The 21542-nt window shown below is 39.3% G+C and overlaps 1 protein-coding gene across 1 annotated transcript in view; it reads left to right on the top strand.

Annotated features, from left to right (window-relative positions):
- The window catches only part of Cobll1 (cordon-bleu WH2 repeat protein like 1), a 152615-nt gene that overhangs the window by 107341 nt on the left and 23732 nt on the right, over positions 1–21542 (top strand). The window contains exons 4-6 of the mRNA XM_059260558.1: positions 2935–3163; positions 8812–8909; positions 9011–9235. Coding sequence (XP_059116541.1) covers positions 2935–3163; positions 8812–8909; positions 9011–9235 — 552 coding nt within the window. The remainder of the gene's footprint in view (positions 1–2934; positions 3164–8811; positions 8910–9010; positions 9236–21542) is intronic.

Genomic DNA, 21542 nt, shown 5'->3' with positions numbered 1-21542 from the left:
CAGTAAATTTTTTTAGCCAGTGGTTACAGTTCATCATAGATGAAATAAAGATTAGATTTCTGGCCTGGATTTTTAGAATATGGTTATCATATTTTCCTAAACTACTTTGTTTGTTAATCAGCTGGTTATTGATTCTTGGGTCAACGAGAATTGGGGAACAATTTAGATATCAAATGCTCTGAAAATGACGGGATTGGCTAATCAGGATCTGACAGTAATCCATGTGCTATAGTTTTAAGTTATGCTTTGAAATATTTTATATTTAAATGACATTTTAAAAGCCACTGAATATTTATTAATATCACATTTGACTTCTATGTATTTTGTAAATCATTAATACAACATACACCTAGATCACAGTTTATTATCTTATATAGTAGCTCATTTTTATTTTTTGATATTTTTTTGTGTGTGTGCATGTGTGTGTAGTAAATTTCCAAGTGGATGTACGGAGGCCAGGAGAGGACATTGGGTGTCCTTCTTTATCACTATCTGCCTTGTTCCTTTGAGGCAGGGTCTTTTTCTGAACGTGGAACTATTAACTTTTAGCTACTCTGTCGGCAAGCGCCAGGGATTCTCTTGTCTCTGACCCCCACAACACTGGGGCTGGAGGCATGTGTGAAGTCCTGTCTGGCTTGTTACATGGATCGTGATTGTACAGCACACACGATTAACCACTAAGCCATCTATTCAGATCCTTAAATCTTGTTTTTTTTTTTTAATGTGTGGATTTTAACCAGAAACTTTGAACCACAATGATGCTAATTTATTTGTGTATTTGACCAAATCCAGGACGTTTTACTTGCTAGACAGACATTCTACCAGTGAGCTGATGTCCATAGCGCTTACTTTTCTTTTCTTTTAAAATTATTCTCATAGTCACTGCTATAAACACAGAAGCATACATTTATGACTTCAAAAATTACTTCTGAGTTACGAACATAACATTTTTTTACTTTGTAAAATATACAGAATTTTGTGCACTGACTTGAATACATACATTCTTACATTGTCTTCATATTGTTTATAAGCATTTACTAAAAATGTTGACAGATTTCATGATAAAACATTGGCTTTAATAATTGATCTAATGTTAAATATTAATAAGACAGTGGTTTGTCTTCTGTCTAGGTCTGAATTTACCTGCTGTATGCACATGCTATTGATCCATATTGGAGCAATTTTATTTATGTAGCAAATAGATTGTCAATCTCAGGAGCCCCTCAGTTACATACAGGATTTTAGTTTTGTGAATGAACATCATTGAGGAGCTGAAAACTGTAGATTTTGTTTACTGTAGCTACCTATTGCAGAGTTCCATTTTTAATGTGGTTAATCCAGTTACATCAAAATAGGGAAACACTTGAAAGTGTGTAAATAACTTTGGAATTATTAGTATTACGTCTAAGTAAGGATGATTTTGATATTCTTTACTATTATGTTAAAGTTAACTGGGGCAATAATAATATAAACAACAAACATCAATGACAATAAGTAGTTAGTATTCACTTACTGATAACTGACCATGTGCTTGGCATGGTGCTAGTCTCTGAGTATGATTGATCTGATTGATCCTGTTAGAAGGATAGTAGTTTTTTAAATACTTTTTTTCATGCAGCTATTGACAGGCTTTTACAAGACAAGCATTCCTTAAATAAAGGACAACATAAACATAGAATTATTATTGTGTGTATTTGATAATTTGAAAATAAATACTTTAAGACACAATATAAAAGTATTAGTAATACTACATATGAGCCTTTGTTCTTGTTGGATTTAAATCTGTTTAGTATTTTACTCTCAAGAATTTTAGCTGGGCAGTGGTGACACACACCTTTAATTCCAGCACTTGGGAGGCAGAGGCAGGCAGATCTCTGAATTCAAGGCCAGTATGGTCTACAGAGCAAGTTCTAGGACAGCCAGGGTTAGAGAGAGAAACCCTGTCTGAAAAATAAATAAATAAATAAATAATATAGAAATAACCTTAAAAGAATTTTGAATTTAATTTAATATTATGAAAACAAATTGAGCTAGGCCTGGTGCATGGCTGTACACCCAGAAACTTAGTAGGCTATGACAGGAGGATCACAAATTTAAGACATACCTTGGCTATAGATTGAGTTCAAGTCCATCCGGGACTTAGTGACACTCAATACCAATATGAAAATGGAAAAAGGACCAGGGGTATAGCTTAGTAGTTGAGCACCTATCTGTCATGAATAAAACTTTAATATTGGAGGATTTTTCTGTCCCGCAAGTCTGCTCCCAAATAACCACATGGAGACTTTTTATTAATTATGAAAGCTTGGCCAATAGCTTAGGCTTGTTTCTAACTAGCTCTTATAACCTAAATTAACCTATTTCTACTAATTTACTTTCTGCCTCATGGCTTTATTACCTTTACTCTATATGTTCATGCTGTTTCCTCTCTGCCTGGCTGGTGACTTCCCCTTCTTCTTCCCAGCATCATGTGTGCCTGAAATCTCTGCCTAGCTATTGGCCGTTCAGCTTTTTATTGAACCAATCAGAATGACACATCTTCACAGTGTTCAAAAAGATTATTCCCCAACACCTTATGTTCAATCTCCAGGACCATTAAAAAAAATCAAAACAAAACAAAAACTGTAATTTTTCTTTTCTAAGAATTTGTTTTAAAATTAAGAAATAGCATTAATGATAAAAAATTTTTTACACCAGAAGAAGAAAAGAATGGAAAGAACTATTTGCTGAAGCCTTGAGTAATACATAACACTGGATAGCATTGCACAGAGTTTGTTTTAATAAATAACCTGTGGTGTAATGGTTTAATTCACATGTTACAGAACGGAGACTTGTGGTGGTCATTTATTCTAGACAACATTCTAGATGCCTTTGTGGAAATTTTGTTTTAGTTAATAAATTATGTTATAACTGTGGCTTTAATTTACATTTCAGAAAACTGTGAGAGTAGTGATCAACTTTAAGAAAACGCAGAAGACCATAGTGAGAGTTAGTCCCCATGCACCGCTTCAAGATCTTGCTCCCATTATATGCAGTAAATGTGAGTTTGATCCATTGCATACAGTGTTGTTGAAGGATTATCAAGCTCAGGAGCCCCTGGACTTGACAAAATCTCTTAATGACTTGGGACTGAGAGAGTTATATGCAATGGATATCAGCAGAGGTAAGTGGACTTTTCCCCCACTTAAGTGATTGGTGTGTGTGTGTGTGTGTGTGTGTGTGTGTGTGTGTGTGTGTTGTGTGTAGTGTGTAGTGTGTGTGTTATATGTAGTGTGTATAGCTAGATGCTCCCAACTTTATAATGCCAAGGATTTAATGGATCATAGAAGTAAGTACATCCTATTGAGGACAAAAAGAAAAAAATTGAAGAGAAATACGAAAATCAAACCAAGTGTATGATTTAACTTGATAGCAGTTATTGAAATGAGAAGCAAAGCTAATCGTCTTAGCTGTCATCCCATTTTATATTTTTCTATCAACCTGGGAATTCTTTTGGTAGCTTTGCATTTCTTTTTCCTTTTGAGATTTTTTTGTTTGTTTTGTTTTGTTTTTGTGATCAGGTCTCATCAGGATGCCTAGCTTGGGCTTGAGCTTCTGAGCTCAAGGAAACCTCCTGTCTCAGCTGAGTCAGTAGTTTAGGATGACAGGCTTGTTCCACCCTGTCCTGCTTTGGGTGGATTTAAATAAAGTACGTATTTATGTACAAGCTCATTGCCGTTCTGACGAAGCAGTAGTTAGTTTATGAAGACATCATATAGTTTTATATGAGGCTTAGTTATCACTCAAAGTTTGGACATTTTTTGCCGAATTCTTTTCTTAGGTTAGCACACAGAGTAAACTTGCGTATAAAATGAATCATAAATACTTCCCCAAATTTTCTAGATAGCAGAGTTTTCATCCATATAAAGAGGGGAGGCATTAAATTGTGGAGCTCTCAAATGAGGTTGATTTTTTTTTTCCTGGTGCCTGGTAGATACTCAGTGTGAATCTCTTTCATTGGGGAAAATAAGGGTTTAGTGGAGGAGACAGTTAATGCACACTGCTCAGAGAATTTCAGACATTGTTGAGGGTGTGGTAGAGTGTAATCCCCCGACTACTGTTTGGAGTCAGTGCTGTTGAGTAATTAATGGACACATTGTCACCGGCCTTTCCTTTACTTCCTCTTGCTGTAGCCCCCTCTGTTACTGCCTTCCATAAGTCATCTTTCCAAGGTAAGACACATGAACCAGCAGAAACTGTAAATGATAACACGAATGGGGAGGATGAAAATTGAGATCCTAATCTTATTTTCTTAACATTACTAACACCTGTAATTCCGTAAGAGGATTTTAACTTAGAAAATCTTGGGGGTTTGATTTCCTAAAAGAGAATTTCTAGGTTCCCTTCTTTGATTTCTGGTTCTAATTATAATAATCATTTCACTCCAACAGAATGCTAATAAATGATGTCATTCTAGAGCTGAGAGTAATAGTACAGATTTGTAATTCCAGTACTCTGGGGGTGTTTTGAGGATTCCAAGTTCAAGTCCAGCCTGAGCTACACATATTAAAAAAAAAAAAAAATCCCAGACACAAAAAACAAAACAGAAAATGGATCATGCTAAAAATGTGGGAAGATGGGTTTGTTACTCTCATAGAAGTGACAACGATGTGGGTAGGAGCGTGCTTGCATATGAGTGTGGATAAACACTTGGGTGGTTGTGTGGAAGGGTCTGAGCTTAGTCTCGCGGAGCAGCCATTGGGAGAGGTGGCACTTACTGTTTTTATCACAAAGTTTTTTTTTTTTTGTTGGCCACCATTTAGGTTTTTTTTGTGAGCATTTTATAATAATATGAAAACTTTCATGTTAAAATTAGCTTTGAAAGCTTATAAAGGCATTTAATACTGTATGTCAAAAATGTTTTATGTTAAATTTCTGAAAGGAAATACATAAAATGTTTAATAGTGATTAGCTTTGAGGGGTAGGTCTGTGAGCAAGTTTTTATATTTCTTTGTTACAGGATTTCTAATGAATATATACTATTTTCATAGGAAAAAATTGATTGCAATTATTTAATAATAGAATCTAGGAGTCTTTTTCCTCCACTAAAACAGGATAGGCTCGTATTTCTGATTTGTCTAATTGTTACTACCTTGCCTAAAAGCAAACTGCATATTACGTGTTGCCAGGCTCTTCTGATTAAGCCCACAGGAGCAAGTGTATGTTGATTTATTCTCAGTGGCTATTACAGGCTAGTCTAATCAAAGGAGTTAAAAATTCCTGTCTTAAAATATACCCTGGCAAAGAATCAGAAAATAGCTCTTTAATTCTGACGCTACATTGGCTGTTAAGCCAGGGTGGCAAGCTTTGAGGGAAGATAGCTTTATATGTCTAGACTCTGCTTCTTTGATAGTCAGGAAATAGGAACAAATAGTCTTTGCTTCCTTCTAGAAATGGTGCTTGTATTGGCTTGCTCCTCACCACATCCCGTGGTCTTCTTAAGGCTCACTTTGAAGCATTTAATACATTAATTTTTAATGTCCCTTCTAGCCTTACATGTATGGGGTTTTTTCAGAGGCTTAATTGCTATGAACAGAACTTGCAGGGACTGGAATTGTAGAGTCAGGAGAACTCATATTACAGTGTCTGAGTCCAGCAGGTCAGTCCAAACCCTGCACATGTTCTTACCCCGATTTTGTGGGATGTCATCAGAAGCCTTCCGACTTTGTATGCTGTGACTTTTGGCCTCTCTTCTAGAATCAGGAAGCCGAAGTACCTGAGCTGATTTCCTGAGTCAAGGCAAGGCTGCACGTGTCTTAGTGTTTAACTCTGACACCCAGCGATCTGCACACAGCTTTAATTGAGGAGGGTTGACCTAGTGGTCGTTGACCAGGTGTCCAGAAAGCATCATTGGACATATTCTGGCTACACTTGCTGAATGGCTCCATGAGTTTGCATGTTATTCAAATCTCGGGGCACTTGATTCCTTAAATGTGAATGGCATGCTGATTTTTTTTTTTTTTTCATTTGTCACACCACCAGCTAACATATGCCAGTGGGGGGAAAAATAGCTCAGAGTGAAGCTTTTATTTCTTCATTCACAGAGGTGTTCTCAGAAATAAAGCATATGAAGAACCTTTAGCCTTGACGTGCTGTCCAGGCGTTCGTTAGCCTCAGGGAGGCCCTTGGGCAGTGTGTGCTTCGTGTTTCATGGTTGAGTTATTGACGTTTCAATTTAGGAAATACCGTTTTCCTTCAGTGTGCTGCTGCGACAGATGCACTAATATGTGCCCCGCTTTCCTTTCCGGTGCTGTGGTAAAAACGGCACGACTGGAAGCAGCTTGAGAAGGAAAAGGTCCCGGATCACAGTCTGTCATTAAGGGAGGCTGAGGTAGCAACTCCAGCAGGGCAGGAACCTGGTGCCAGGAATGGAAGCAGAGGCCGTGGCTTCCTCGGCCTGCTTCCTCATACAACCCGAGATCGCCAGCCCCACAATGACACCACCCACAGGAGGCAGTTTTCTCTCCATTTTTTATGTGATTGTGCTTTGTTTCCAATATCATTAGGATTTGCATAGAATTCTCATGTATTTTGTGGAAGAGATATTTTCACAATTTACTCCCGCCCCCTTTGATTTTATAATTCTTTTTCTGAAGACACCAAGTCCTGTGTCTCCATGGTTCATCTCATAGTCTTTCTCTTTTAGGATTGGTCCCGTGCACCCTGTGGGTATAATTTCACCTGCTTTTTTGTTCCTGTCAACTGACCATAAATCTAGAGACTTGACTGGTTTGGGTGAGATAATTTGTGGCAAGAATACTTCATAAGCACCAAATGATTCTCGTCTGTAGTCCCAGCTCCTCGGGAGGTGGAGGAAGAGGATTGTGTAAGCCTAGGGCTGCAAGGCCACCCTGAGCTGCAGAGAGATCCCTTCTCTAGGAAAACAAAACACCTTTCATAAATAGTGGTTTGTACTTCCACTTAGAGACATATTAACAACATCACTAATCAACAGCATTTGCTGTATGCATCTTAATAAGGAACTAAAAAAGAGTGCTAGTCTTATGCAATCCTCCTTTTAGTTATTAGCACTTTTTTTTTTTCTTTTTTCGAGACAGGGTTTCTTTGTGTAGTTTTGGTGCCTGTCCTGGATCTCGCTCTGTAGACCAGGCTGTCCTCGAACTCACAGAGATCCACCTAGCTCTGCCTCCTGAGTGCTGGGATTAAAGGCATGTGCCACCACTGCCCTGCAGCACTTTTTTTTTTTCATCCTGTGTATATGAATGTAGGGGGCACGGTGGGATGCCTGTACAGGAGTGTGTGTGTGTGTGTGTGTGTGTGTGTGTGTGAGTGTGTGTGTATGTGCGTGTGCGCGCATGCTATAACATGCATGTAGCAGACCCCAGATGCTGGTCATTGTAGCCCACCTCATTCGAGACAGGGTCTCTTATTGCTGCCAAGCTAGAGGGCCCCAGGCCTCCAGGGGTTCTCCTGTCTGCTTCCCATCACACAGTAGGAGCACTAGGACTACAGATGTGTGTTTTCTTGCCCAGCTGTATGTGGGTTCAGGGAATCTGAACTCGGTTCCTCATGCTTGTGTGATAGCTTTCAATATACAGAGTTACTCTTCCGATATTAAATTGTCCTGAATTTTGCCAGAACAAACCACTGTAGGATGGTTCCTAAGTCCCTTGGCAGGATTCCTGGTGGACTTTGGTAACTTTCACCCTGACATGACTAGTTGTTTGTAGCTCATTGCTTTATACAAACAGCAAACCAACGAATTCACAGCCGCCATGGTTCCTTTCAGTGGGATACCATATTGGAAGTACACTGGGACACAGTGGCCTAGCTGCCGGCTTGGCCCTTGGTTATTGACCCCGTCAGTTGACATTAGGGTAACAGGCCTTGAGGTGGGGTGGGTTTAAAGGAAGATTGTGGATACAGCCTTGAAGTTTGACAGTTGCCATTCTAAAGTCCCATTTTAGCACTGTTAACCTTTAGGGCCTGGTAATTTCGGCCCTATTCGAACTATAGGTTAAACAAATAGCATTTATGAGACATTATTTGGTCCATTCTTCCCTCAGGGCCTGGGGGAGATTGGTTCTGAACCACAGTCTGTGGAACTCAAGTCCTTGATAAAGAATTGCCTAGTGTTTGCATATAGCCCATGCCCAGCCACTCCTCATACACATGACGTCATCTCAGGACTACTTGTGGCTCCCCGTACCTTGTAAATGCTCTGTAAATGGTCATTATGGTGGGTTTTCAATCAGGAATGACAGCAAGGAAAAAGTCGATGTATTTAGTACAGGTTTAATTTTTCTCGGCGCATCACGTGGAGTCTGTTTGGATCCATTGAAGCATGCTTGCATATAGAGCGGCAGCTGTAATTATAATGGCTCGTGTTTTTGAGAGTGAAATAACATTTCATGGTTGTTTAGTTCTGACAAAAATTATAGCTGAAATAAAAGGACAAGCTGCGTGGGAGAAGCATCATGTGTCACTATGCTGTCGCCTTCTTACTTTGCATCTGAAATGCTGGTAATGATACGGTGTGTAAGGAGTTGAGTTCACTGTCCAGCTGTGCCTCTTGGCCCTGGCTGTGTGTGTCTTAGCTTCCTTAAAGTCCACTTCCCTCTGATCTAGATCGGTAACTGTCATTCTCTTGTTGCTTCGAGAATGGGATGAGGTGTACGCTGCCTAGCAGAGTGGCTGTAACCGGTAATGCTCATCACCAGAAAAGCTTCTAAAGGGGAGACGAGGAAAGAAACATTGGAAATAAATGTTACACCCATGAACAAAAAGGAAATTGTGTTTCATCTTTTTCAGAGTCCTGCCAAATATCGCAAGCCCCAGACATCGTGAAGGAGAAAGAAAACAGAGGGATTTTCAGCTTTTTCCAACGCAGTAAGAAAAAGCGGGAGCAAGTAAGCATTTTCATGCAGCGTGTTAAGATGCTTAACAAGTATTTTTTGAAGTGGTTTTTATTTTGATCATAAACAGGCATTGCCTTTTGATTCTCTATTAGACTGCCAGCGCGCCTGCAACCCCGCTAGTGAGCAAGCACCGCCCATCTTTTACGAGGTCCAACACCATTTCCAAACCCTATGTTTCCAACACACTGCCCTCGGACGCGCCCAAGAAGAGGCGTGCCCCGCTGCCCCCCATGCCCACATCCCAGGGCTCTGCGCAAGGCCAGGAGAGGCGTGCTTCGTGCGTGGTGAGATCCACCAGTATGGACGACACTGACAAGGTCTGCTGTTTCTTTTATTTTTCCAAGTTGGTGTAGGGAGGTATCTGTTATTCTCTATCTAACTTGTTCTTTTCCACATAGACTACTGAGAAAGAAACAGTTATTAATATACACTCAGTGGAATAGTTACCAGGTTGATGGGAAAAGGTCATGCATACTTCTACCATATCTTGAATAAATGTCAGCTTTAAGGAGCTTCCATCCTCAAGTTAATGCATGATAATAATATAAATTCCGTCTTGCTTTACTTCATCTCAGCCAGGATCTCTACACTGGTTGAGTGTATTAGGAATTATTTGCATATCTTCAACACATACCCTTTAAACAACCACACGGGTCTGTATGTTCCAATCTTGCGTTTCTAACCTTTTGTATCTTCGGAGATTCTCCAGGGGAAATCATGGTGTCTACTTAATCTATCAATGCTGATTTTTAAAACAAGTCTTTTAATAGACTATACTGCTGATTTACTCATGTTGTCTATCCACAGAAGATGTTCTTCATAAACCTTTATCTCAATTTACAAAAAAAAAAACCCAAAATGAATATTTGTTTATTTTAGTATGGGTGTGTGGGGTGTGTGTGTGTGGCATGTGGAGGTTAGAGAACAGTATGTATGTGTATTCTGTCCTTCCAGCATTCCATCAGCTCTAGGAACTGAAACCTGGGTCATCAGGCTTGGTAGAAGGCCTCTACCCCTTTGCCAGCTAAACCACCTCACCAGAGCACCTCAGTTTAAAATAAAAAATATTTCATACTAAAGTTTCACAGAATATATCTTTTTGTGAGATCCATTTGTCTAAACGTCTCTACACTTCCCTTATTTTATTCAGGTGGAGCAAAAGGGAGATTTAGGTAAATGTGATGGAACATAACACCATCTATTTTATTGTTTATAATCAGGTGGAATAATTTCAGTGTCATTGAGAGTAAAATGTATTTTGAGTTACTTACACACTGAGTGGTGGGTGCTCCAGTATTGAAGTTGAAGGATTTTTACTCCCCCTGGATGGTTAGTAACTCAGAGAAATGAATTCTTTAAAAACTTAGTGTTTTCTTATCTAAGTTAACGCTGTGGCATGAAAATCTCATCTAACAAAACAGAAGGGTAATTGCTTCTCCCCCTGAGAGATTCATTTGCCGACACAACTTGCAGAGTATCCGTGCTGTAGTCAGATGGTAGTTCACAGAACAGGAGATCTTTGTGTTTGGTCATAAATGTGTGTGGGAGTACAATAGTTGGGTGAAAGACTCTGCTCGGATTCCAGAATGTCAAGGATAAAGGCGTGCTGGGGCCTGAGCAAGAACCAGACTGCAACTAAGCAAGGAAGACAGGACAAAGCTGGTCCTTAAGACGTCCCTTTGTGTTTATAGCCCCTTTCTACGTCTTTATAGGAACTACAAAAATGGAAATTTTTATACACTCGTGTAGCTACCAGACTATTCTTTTATACAGAAGTTACCTCTATTCCAGCTGTCCTCATTCGAGACACCCCTGTAACTTTCTGTGTGCTTCAGTTCCCGAGGAGTCTGGATTGGCTAACTGTCCGCCTCTTACATGCCTGAGTCGTGCCGCCAGCGACCTCATGGAAAGCTGGTGCTTTTGATTCTCACCCTCTACTCTGTGACGACTTGGTGCCCTGTGTTAAGTCTTTTTTTTTGTATATTGCCTTTGGCAAATTACACATCTTCATGCGATTTTCTGATTATTTTGTCTTTTGATCTGGACATCTGGGTAGTTCTTTGATGTATTGTTCAACAGGAACCAGAATTATTTGTTTTTCCCGAGAGAAGCTGAAGAACCATTTTTTTTGTTTATTCATTACCAAAACCCTTAATGATTAAGTTGGGGTGGTGTTTGTGTAGGTCTATTCATGGACACACATGAACTCAAGCCTTCTCAGGCATCTCAGCACTCACTATTTTGAATTTTAAGTGACAAATCACCCTTCATTTTTAACTCTTCCTTCATCTTGATAGTCTCCTTATAACTTAGGAGTTTTCTCCCCCCACCTTTAAATAATACTATTACTTTCTTTATCCATTACCCATTTTCTGTACTGGCCATACCTGAATCTATGGTCTTAAGTCCACTTTCTATACTCTTTAAGAAAGGATATTCATTTTGTTGTTGTTGTTGACTCTTTGATTGGATCTCAGTTCTATAGGTTTGAATAATGCCTCTCTAAGAGTTGTATTCAGATCCTAATGTAACCAGGGTGCAGATTCTAAGGTTTAGAATCCATGAGTATTTTGTAGTCCCCTGGCTCCTGGATCCTTGCCCCCACTGGTCTTTTTTAGAAACCCACCCTGTGCTTTCCTACCATTTCTCCTCATAGTGCCTTCTGGTAATAAGAATCCCACTTCTCTGGAAGCCTGACGCCATTTTGCTTGTCTACGTATGGCCCTCTGACTCTCTTTCCTTAAGCCCCAATGCTTGTAAATATGACCTGACTTAGAAATAGAGGGTGTGCATATGGATTTCAGTTTGGAGGTGCCACCATCTTGTTTTAAGGTGGGCCCGAATGCAAAGGCTAGGATCCTTATAAGATGATTCACACAGCATGGAGGCAGAAGAGAAGGCTGTGTGCAGACCCAGGCCCAGCTGGGTGTTCTGCGGTACAGGAACACTGGAAGCCACCAGAGACTGCAGCAGGCAAGGGTCGGGAGCATGCCTCTCCACATGTTCTGATTTCAGACTGTTGGCCTTTGGAATCCTGTTTTAAGCCATTGTGAGTTTTTAGAGCATTCCCAAGAAACCATTGTGTCAACTTTGTAATTCCAGTCTCCACATTCTTGCTGTTAAACTTGAACACATGAATACTTATCATTGTATGGAAATCAGCACATCTAACATGCAACTCTGTTTTTACCCTGTATTCAAAGTTCAGAATCATCTTGGTGTGTGTTTTATAGTTTTCACGTCTATTAGAGACCAAGATTTCATTTTTCTCCCATTCTTTTTGCTCATATCATTCCCAGAGAAATCCAGAGTAGATGCCAGAAGAGAATGTGCTTAACCTATCTTCATCTTGCTCTCTGTGTCTGACTGCCACATTTATGTTTTTTATTTACCATTTCCCAGGTTAGAAACTGTATAGACGATCAGTTTTTAGGTCTTAAGTTCATCTATTGACTGATTACAATTTTCCTTTTTTTTTTTTGAGACAGGGTTTCTCTGTGTAGTTTTGGTGCCTTTAAGTCACTTTGTAGCCCAGGCTAGCCTTGAACTCAGAGAGATCCGCCTGGCTCTGCCTCCCAAGTGCTGGGATTAAAGGTGTGCGCCACCACCGCCCGGCTACAATTTTCCTTTTAAACCACCGTTTCTTTTTTTTTTTTTTTTTCCGGTTTTTCGAGACAGGGTTTCTCTGTGTAGCTTTGCGCCTTTCCTGGAACTCACTTGGTAGCCCAGGCTGGCCTCGAACTCACAGAGATCCGCCTGGCTCTGCCTCCCGAGTGCTGGGATTAAAGGCGTGCGCCACCACCGCCCGGCTTAAACCACCGTTTCTTATCAATTTCAAGATACTCTGAACTCTAAGCAGGGTATTTGAGTCATTGTTGCTCCTGTGAAGTCTTGCTTCTCATCCTTTCAGAAGGGAATGATGCTGCCTGTCTTCTGTATCCTCACTTCTCCACAGAGTTGATTCCTGATGAAGAATGGACTAAAGAGAATAATCATTGCTTTCTCTGAATTTGTCTTGTGGGTTTTAATTTGTATGTGCCTATAGGTAGGATACTTATAATTAACTCTTGAGTTGATATTGTTTATACTCAAATATTCATGAAGTTCAGCGGAACATATCTATTTATTAATGAATATTACTCATTTTGTTGTTACTGTTTTAAATTTTAAATAAAAACTATAAACTGTAATGAAATATTATACATCTACTTGAACAATTGGGTTGAAATTTTAACAAGTGTTATTTTTTAAATCATTGAAAGTAATAGCAATGAAATTTGAAAACATAACAGAAGGAAAAAAAAATATGTATGACCAAAGCTGCTATTGCTTGTGATGCAGCATAAACCACCAGGGTGTGCTGTTTAACAGAAGTACAGCATTCTAATTTTTCCATTTTTACCCCCAAAGCATCTTAAGAAAGAAAAAGAAAATGTTGAAATGGTTACATTACGTTATAAATTCTTAATTTTGTTTGGTAAAGTGACAGGAATGTAAAATAGAAAGGTAGATATTGGTAATGCATGAAAAATACTTATGACGAACAATGTTTTCATTTGTACCTTTGGTTCATTTTGGCCCCCTTTTAAGTAGTCAGTGGTCTAGTGGTCACCTTTGTTAGTCAATGCTTACGCTAAATATATGTTTTTGAAAAAAAAAGTATTAACCTCATCTCTTCTACTTTTGGCTGTCCATATTTAATAATTTGCCTCATTGTTACGGGACATTTGTCAACATTGGCAAATTGAGGTACTTGGAGAGTGAGGCTGGAACGTAAACTGGAATTATTCACATAACTGGCTGTTGATTTGCAATCTAATTTTGACAGCTGCTTATGCTCTTCCCAGAAGTGCTCATTAAAGATCCAAGTTAACAGAACCCTTGGTCCTGACCTTGGTGGAATTTCTGCGTTGAACATTCCAGCTAAAGAATAAGTCTTCCTGAAACTCCATTGAAGTCAGTGCTAGAATGTCTTTTTCATGTTCATAAATGTTTCGATCCACTTGGGCATGATTTTCAGTCCCATGTCATTTTCTCTATAAAGGTGAATATATTACATTCTATGACAATGTTCATTTCCAAATGAATTTCCAATTGGAAATTTTCTAGCAGTTTTTCCTGGAACTTTCTGAATGTTTTGTTAAGCAGCTTTTTTTTTTCCCTAGTGATTTGAAATGCCATTTGTGTTATGAGGTATATGGTATTCAGCCTTTGTTGTTATACATATGAACAGTAACACTGTAATCCTATATGAAATGTATATAACCATATACAGTCAGATTGCCAAACACAATGGCATTGACTTAAAGTAATACAGAATTTTGGAATTAAAGCTAAGTGTAGGAATCCGATTCCTATACCCCATTTACTGTCTGTTGGAAACACATTTAACAAAACCAGTAGGCAGATGATGCCTTGTCTCTTAGGCCAGTTAACCTCTTGGGCTTCTTTGTGTTTCAAGTGGAGATAGGAGGCTTGAAAAGAAATTGTTGGAAATCTTAACTCACAGAATTCACAAAACCTTTGGAGAACCTCTCACTTGTATATTTGGTGTAGCTTTCCTGCTTAGAATCCCAGGCATACAACAATGAACAGCTTTTCCCCTGGCTGCTAGCATGGTGCTTGACCTCCTTGGGGATAGGGTTGTGGCTGAAAGCACAGTAAAGGGATGATCTCTACTGGGCATTTCATTTGGTCTCAATTTGCATGCTGCTACAGAAAACGTTCAAATATTGAGAAACTGAGACTTCTTGCCATCTAATATTATGCAAGTGAAATTTAATACCCAGAGTATTAGTTTTTAAATAGCTGGCTACATTTTTTAGGAATGCTTCACATTCCTCTTTTACCCAGTTTTATCTTTTCTCCACATAGTGTGGTTTAAAAACAGATGCTGTACTAATGAAGTAAGTAAACATCTGTTTTTATTTTACTTGGTGAATTTTAATTCTAGTTATTTTATGCAGAGTAATTAAGGTTGTATCCCCCTGTTGTAATAGATGAGGTATTTGTACTCATTAAGAAATATTCCTCTTTCTGCCCTTTCTTCTCTGTCCAGGTTATCATGTAACACTTTGCTTTCCCTTCCACTCTCCTCTTGTATTTATTGTGTGGAAAGTGGACCCCCACACATAGTTCTGCAGTTGCCTAGGAACAGTGGTTACCATGGCATTTGCAGCTTGATCTACAGAGTACATCTGGCTACACTTCCAAAACTATGAGTGGGTTAATTCATCTGAAAAATGTACCATCGCAGTATAATACTTAATCTTGGCTGGGTATAATGCACATTATTTCTTTGTAACTTTCCTAAGATTTATTCACAAATCAGCCACTAAAAGTAAAGCTACAGTGCTTGCTTATGGATTTATTTTTAATAGTCCAGGCGAAGTTCTACATTGACCATTTATAGACGGAATACACAGTTCTCTTCCTTGGCTATCAATGAGAAGACAACTTCTCTTAAGCTTCACACTAAGGTCACAGCAGAACGCTGAAGTCAGAGGTGCAGGGTTTGCTTAGCTGCTCTCCTAGAGTGGTACAGGAGTAGACTTCCTCTAGTAAGCAGCATGCATCAGCAGAAGGCAGAGCAGATAAACATAGCCGTGGGTATAAGTTTATAGGGAGGGCACATGGGTAAAGCTTGCTCTACAGCTTTGGCTTCCTGTCTGGGCTGAACTGAAATGTCCCCCAGTGCATTACTTTGGTTGGTGCTTCTGTCTGGCATAGGTTCTATGCTCGGCTCATCTGTAGTGTTTTGTCTTCTCCTCACACGTCTCTAGAATCATGTCTGTCCAGTGTGTTGTGATTACAGGCAACCGCGGTAACCACCCTTTCTTCCCTTTGACTTTGAGTCCTAGGCTCTACTTTCTTCTTGTTCATAGATGTCCTGCTGAGCTTGGCTCTCATCTTTTGACTTAAAAATGCTAAAACCAAGGATTGTCACTCATCAGCCTTGATTCCATAAATACATTTCAGTGAATGATGAGTGAGCAGGACTGACGAAAACACTGATTGGTCTCAAGAAGAGGAAAGTGAAAGTCTGTCAAGGGCACAACAGAGGCCCTCAAATTCGTCATTTTTTTTTTTTATTTGCACAGAAATGTGGATGTAAATGGGAGGCTACTAAAGCTCAGCACGTCCTGTGTCATCTTAGTCTCTCCTCGTTGTTCTGTCTTGTTCTTTATCCCTGTCATTTCATTTCTATCTACTTTTTCATCTTCCCTGAACTTCTCCATTGCTGAGCTTTCTCCTCTAAGGAATAGGATTTTGTAACTAAATTTCCCAGAATCGTCGACTTCTTATGTTGCAGAATTGTGTTAAGTCTGGCTTTTACCCAATGAAAGTGCTCTATGGTGTGGACCTTTGGTCAGTCATAACCAGGTTATAATGCCTACTCCTATTGGAAGGTTTCTGTTTACCCAAGTGACATGTAAGGCTTAATACCTGGCATCTCTCTCTCTCTCTCTGCAGTGACTGTAACCTAAGTATCCATACAAGCACCTCACATTACCACAGATAAATGGAGGGCTTAAAGTGTAAGAAAGATGTGTTCACTTACTGAACTTAGTGACTAGAGGACTCAAACGTCATTATTAACTAATAATGAATTTTATACTAGATATGCTTGATACAAATCTTGTGACCAACTCAGCCACTTGGAATTCCCTGGAGGGCCTTAACTTTAATTAGGAGCAGAAAGCCGCAAGCTGTTGGTGGTGATGCCACTTGGAACACCCGCTGGTTGATCCAGCTCTTATCTTGTTGGCTTCTGTCATAGTACTTACCTCCTCCGAAGGTTGATAGGAGTGGCGTTAAAGTTGCCAGAGCTGAAGGCTGCTCACGGTGTGGGTTGAAGGGCTGCAGCCCCTAGACCAAATGTCTCCTGTGTCCTCCTGCTCCGCACAGGTGGCTGATAGTTGATCTGTCACTTCTGTGTCTCCACTCCTTCCCTCTGACAGCATAATCTGAGTTGATCCTGACAAGGTAAGGCTTCCCGTGCTATCAGTGAGGACTCCGAATATGGGCCTAAATAGAGAGTATGAAAATAGAGTGTATAACATTCTAGGTGCTTCTGTTTCCCAGGGAAGAAATGAATAGAGAGCAGAGATTTCAGGTCTTTGGAAGAAGCATTTCCATATTTTATCCAGAAATAGCAGTTTATTTTTAATCTGCTTCAATGACAAATAAACAAGTGGCATTTGTATTTCCAGTCAGTGTAAGGCCAATTCTGATTATACAGGTGTAAAAATTATACACGAGAAAATAAATAGTAAAACCTCAAAGGGATGACCAGTGCTTGTTAGAATTGACAGCAACTTTACTTTTCTTTATCCCACCTCCATTTAGGCATTGTTTATATTTCACATGCAGTTATACTGATTTCACTGTTATAGGAGAAAAACTTGCTTACAGAGTTTGCGTACTTCGCAAATTCAATACCTTATATTTCTATATTCCATTAATTATGGCATAATAATTATCTTTAAATAATTGGCATTTAAACCCAACTTGTACGTCTTAAGTTGTAAAATTATTTTAGGGGTCTTCCACCAAGAGTTTAAATCTCAACCCTCAATCCTATATGAAGTTGAGACATTGGGACATATCCATGGTATATTTGGATAAGCCTAATGTCAATCATAAGATATTTAATACGTTTTATGCTGTTGAATAGGTTAGCTGAGGATAATATGAATCTGTCCTGTTAAAGGGAAATGCATTTAAGACTAAAGATCTTTTCAAATTATTTTTTAAGTTCCCCCTAAACCCACCACTCCCCAAACATGAAAATATTCTTAAGAGCAGATATAATCCAAGATCTCATAATAGAATAGCAACATCACTGGAGTCAGGCTGCTCTGTTTCTGTTCGGTAAGTCGTTTTCTCCCTGTATTCATGACTCATGCGGGATACACTTCACTGCCCCATGTTATGATGTGCCTGTGATTAATGTGTAAGCCAATAGTGTCTCCAGTGCTAGTCCTCAGCGAAGCTGGGGAACTCTGCTGAGTTCTGCCTTCTGTTAGATTTCATTCCATCTGAGTGAGTGGATTCTAATCCCGATATGGATGCAGGTGGACTATCTGCCATGGTTTTCCAGCTGACCTTACCACTTTCTTTCATCTGCGTGTTCTATTTTTCCTTGTAATATTTTCCTTTTCACAGGTCATAAAGTTTGGAGGTGTGTGTTGCTGTTTCAGGTGCAGGATTGCTAATAGCACCCAGCCTTATCAGTGGCTTTAACTAGAACAAATAATTGAGTAGCTAATGATTATCCAAGACAGGTACTCCTTGGGAGGCAGAAAACCTGTTTTTTCATTTTGCAAACCTTTTAGACTTAAAATTAACTTAGCCCTTCTTTTAAAAGTTCAATCATAATTTGACTGAAGAAAATGAATTTTGATGGTAAAACTAAAGAGTTGTAAGTAGTTAATTCTAATTAAATATGCTTATCTTTTTTTTTTTTTTTTTTTTTTTTTGGTTTTTCGAGACAAGGGTTTCTCTGTGTAGCTTTGCGCCTTTTCCTGGAACTCACTTGGTAGCCCAGGCTGGCCTCGAACTCACAGAGATCCACCTGGCTCTGCCTCCCGAGTGCTGGGATTAAAGGCGTGCGCCACCACCGCCCAGCTAAATATGCTTATCTTATATGTATATCTTATAGTATACATTTATCTATTCATTGCTAAGATATAACAAACTAGTGTTAAGCCTTAACTGTTACAAAAGTCTCTCATGGTATGACAGTGGAGATTTTCAGGAGGTGGGTCTGGTATATGCAGTAAGCTAAGCCTGGGTAAAGAACATAAGCCCTGTTGGGTTTTAGAGTTGATTCTAAGACAGATTCCAGTAGAAGTCCACTTCCACTCTCACTCAAGATAGATGATTTTAAATGCCCCAATTTTATATCCATTACTCTCTTCCTTGCCTCAGTAGCCATTTTCTTATTTATAAAGTAACATTCACAGCCTAAACATAGACAAATGTAGTAGTGCCCACTAATGTCTATGTAGCATGTGCTATGTGCTAGGCATTACTCTTCCTGTACACACATGATGCCATTTGGGTAAACCAGTCCCTTTTGGACATAGGTACTTTTTATAGTTAATGTGGTTACTTTCCATGTGTGAAAGGGCTGGAGTTCTCAAGACAGTAAACAGCATGTTTCCTGGTTGAGCCCATAATACTGACATCAAATCCCATGTGTTAATAACTATTAGATTCTATCATCTTCCAAATTGAGAGCATTCTGTACGCCTCTTTTCAGTTAGATAAGTTCACATTTAATAATACTGAAAAAGTAGCTGATCACCTTGGAAGCTTATGATATGCATTTCTTAAGTAATTGTAGTAGTTCTGCAAGTCTGCTTTCGAGTGTTTGATATTCTTGACTTTGGAGCTTCTCCAGTCCTGTGTCATATAGTTGACATAAATGTTTAATAGTTTTCTTGGCTACAAGTTGTCAAATACTGAAGTCTTCTAATTTGCATGCCCCCTTTCCGTGAAGACTTGGAGCAAAAGATATATTCAGTAGATGAACGACTTCTCTTTGTCAGGTTCTAGGGTTTTCACCATGCCTTATGAAAAGTAGTGCTTGAGTCAGCATAAAAGATCTTCAGATATGATGCTATGTCATTATATTTCTTTGACTGTATCCTGACTGTAGTTCTTTGCTGAGAAGGCTCTTTATGGCAACCAATCACCTCTTGTCTCCCTGTCTTATAAGACAGTAAAATATACAAATCTACTTTCTTGAAGGCTTAACATTAATCTCATTCATATGTCAAAATGAAGTATGTCTTCCTGTCATCAGCTTATTGCTGATCATCTAAAGTCACAATTCTTACTTGTTCAAAATTCCGACCTTGGGGCCGTTTGCACCAATTCTCACATTTGCATTTTTTTTTAAATCATTAAAGTTAGTGAGTTTTCACCACACTTACCACATAGTCTGTGGTTATGATAGGCCTTCAGGTCTAGCCTCTGTGACTTAGTAACAATCACGTTCTCCCCTAACGTCCACTTTCTTACCACCCTTGATCCAAACTGCATCTTTAAAAATTTGTGTTTCTTTCCACTTTCTATTCAGGCTAATGGGGTGGCTCTCACAGGATAAGATTATAAAACACTTGTAGAATGTCCGTGTTTCCCCCTTTTCAACTGGCTTCATAAATAGTACTGAAAAAAATTTAAACGGTTTATAAAACTGCAGTCTCATTTTGATGTGTTTTAAATTCCCTACCCCTAGAAATGTAAATATCATGTCCAAAAAATACTAGCTTGCTTTTAAGATCTCCAGACTGATAAATGAATCTGTGCGTATTCTGTCTTCAAGTTACAGATAGGTTCGTATAAATTTGTGAGCCTGTGTAGAAAAATTCCTCCCTTTTTTATTTCTGTCATCTGTTTTATTAGACTCCTCTGCCTCACATTGAAGAGCGCTGACTCTAACCACATGCTTTTGCCTGAGAAAATTCCTGTCATGACTGCTTTTATCAGGTGATAAAAGGGACCCCCTCAGTGACAGTGATGGGGCATGGCAGCCTGGAGGTGAAGGAGTTTTATTATACAAGCCTGGAAGCAATCAGTCAGAACGCTAGGAGCATGGAACCGGAAGGCAAGCCGCAGTTCCTCTTGCTTCCTGCTTCTCACAGTTACTTATTGATTACCTACGGTATTCTCACCGATGAACCCAGACTACGGTGGGAATGGTGTGTCACTGGGGCTTTATTGAAAGAAGTAAAGTCATCAAGAAATGACTTCTAATTCTTTCAGCTTTGGGGTAAATATTTTAAAAAGGGAAATGTCAGGTTGTTTAGAATTTGAGGCTTCCCGGATGATGTCTGTTTTGGGTATCTTTTCCTATATAATATGGTGTGTATATCAGCATCAAATTGCATGTGAATTTTCATCACTTGCCCATGTTCACTTACCAGTTCTTCATTTTTCCTTCCAAATGTCGTATGCCACAGTTTAGTTCTTGAAGTATTTTTAAACACTACAGCCAAAGCCCTTTAAAATGCTCACGTGGATATACTTAATATACACAATAATGGTCCCAGTAGTAGTGTTGCACAGGTATCTCTAGAGGCCAGGAGTGGGCATCTCATTCCCTGGAGCAGAGGTTACAGGTAGCAGTGAGCCACCAGATGTAGGTGCTGGGAACCAAACTCCAGTCCCCTGCAAGAGCAGCACATGCTCTTAACTGATGAGCCATCTCTCTGAACCCCTAGAAGTTTTTCCATAATCCTCTTCTGTGATGGATCAGTTTTGTTTGTTTTTTTGTTTTCATGGTCTTTGTTGTGCCTTGAACAGCCTGGTGACTTGTTGCAGGCTCTGCCTCCTGGCCAGCACGGACAGCATTGCCTGCCAACCTCCCCTTGGCTGACCTGAGGAGAGTTTATTACTTTCATAAGATAATAAATGAAAGTTTCAGAATACAGAGGCATCAGGAGAAGCTTTTTTAACTTTATAGTCCACTGGCAATGGTATTCAAACACTACCAGGTCCTGTAATTCATTCTCGGCTCTTTGTCACAGAAGGTCCTTGAATTATTTCCTAAGTCCATTAAGGATGCACTGGCATGCCCTCCCAAGGGCGTCTGATTGCAATATTTAATCCGAA

This window comes from Peromyscus eremicus, chromosome 4 (genome assembly GCF_949786415.1).
Source record: "Peromyscus eremicus chromosome 4, PerEre_H2_v1, whole genome shotgun sequence".
Taxonomy (NCBI): Eukaryota; Metazoa; Chordata; class Mammalia; order Rodentia; family Cricetidae; genus Peromyscus; species Peromyscus eremicus.
This window is presented reverse-complemented; position numbering and strand designations above follow the sequence as displayed.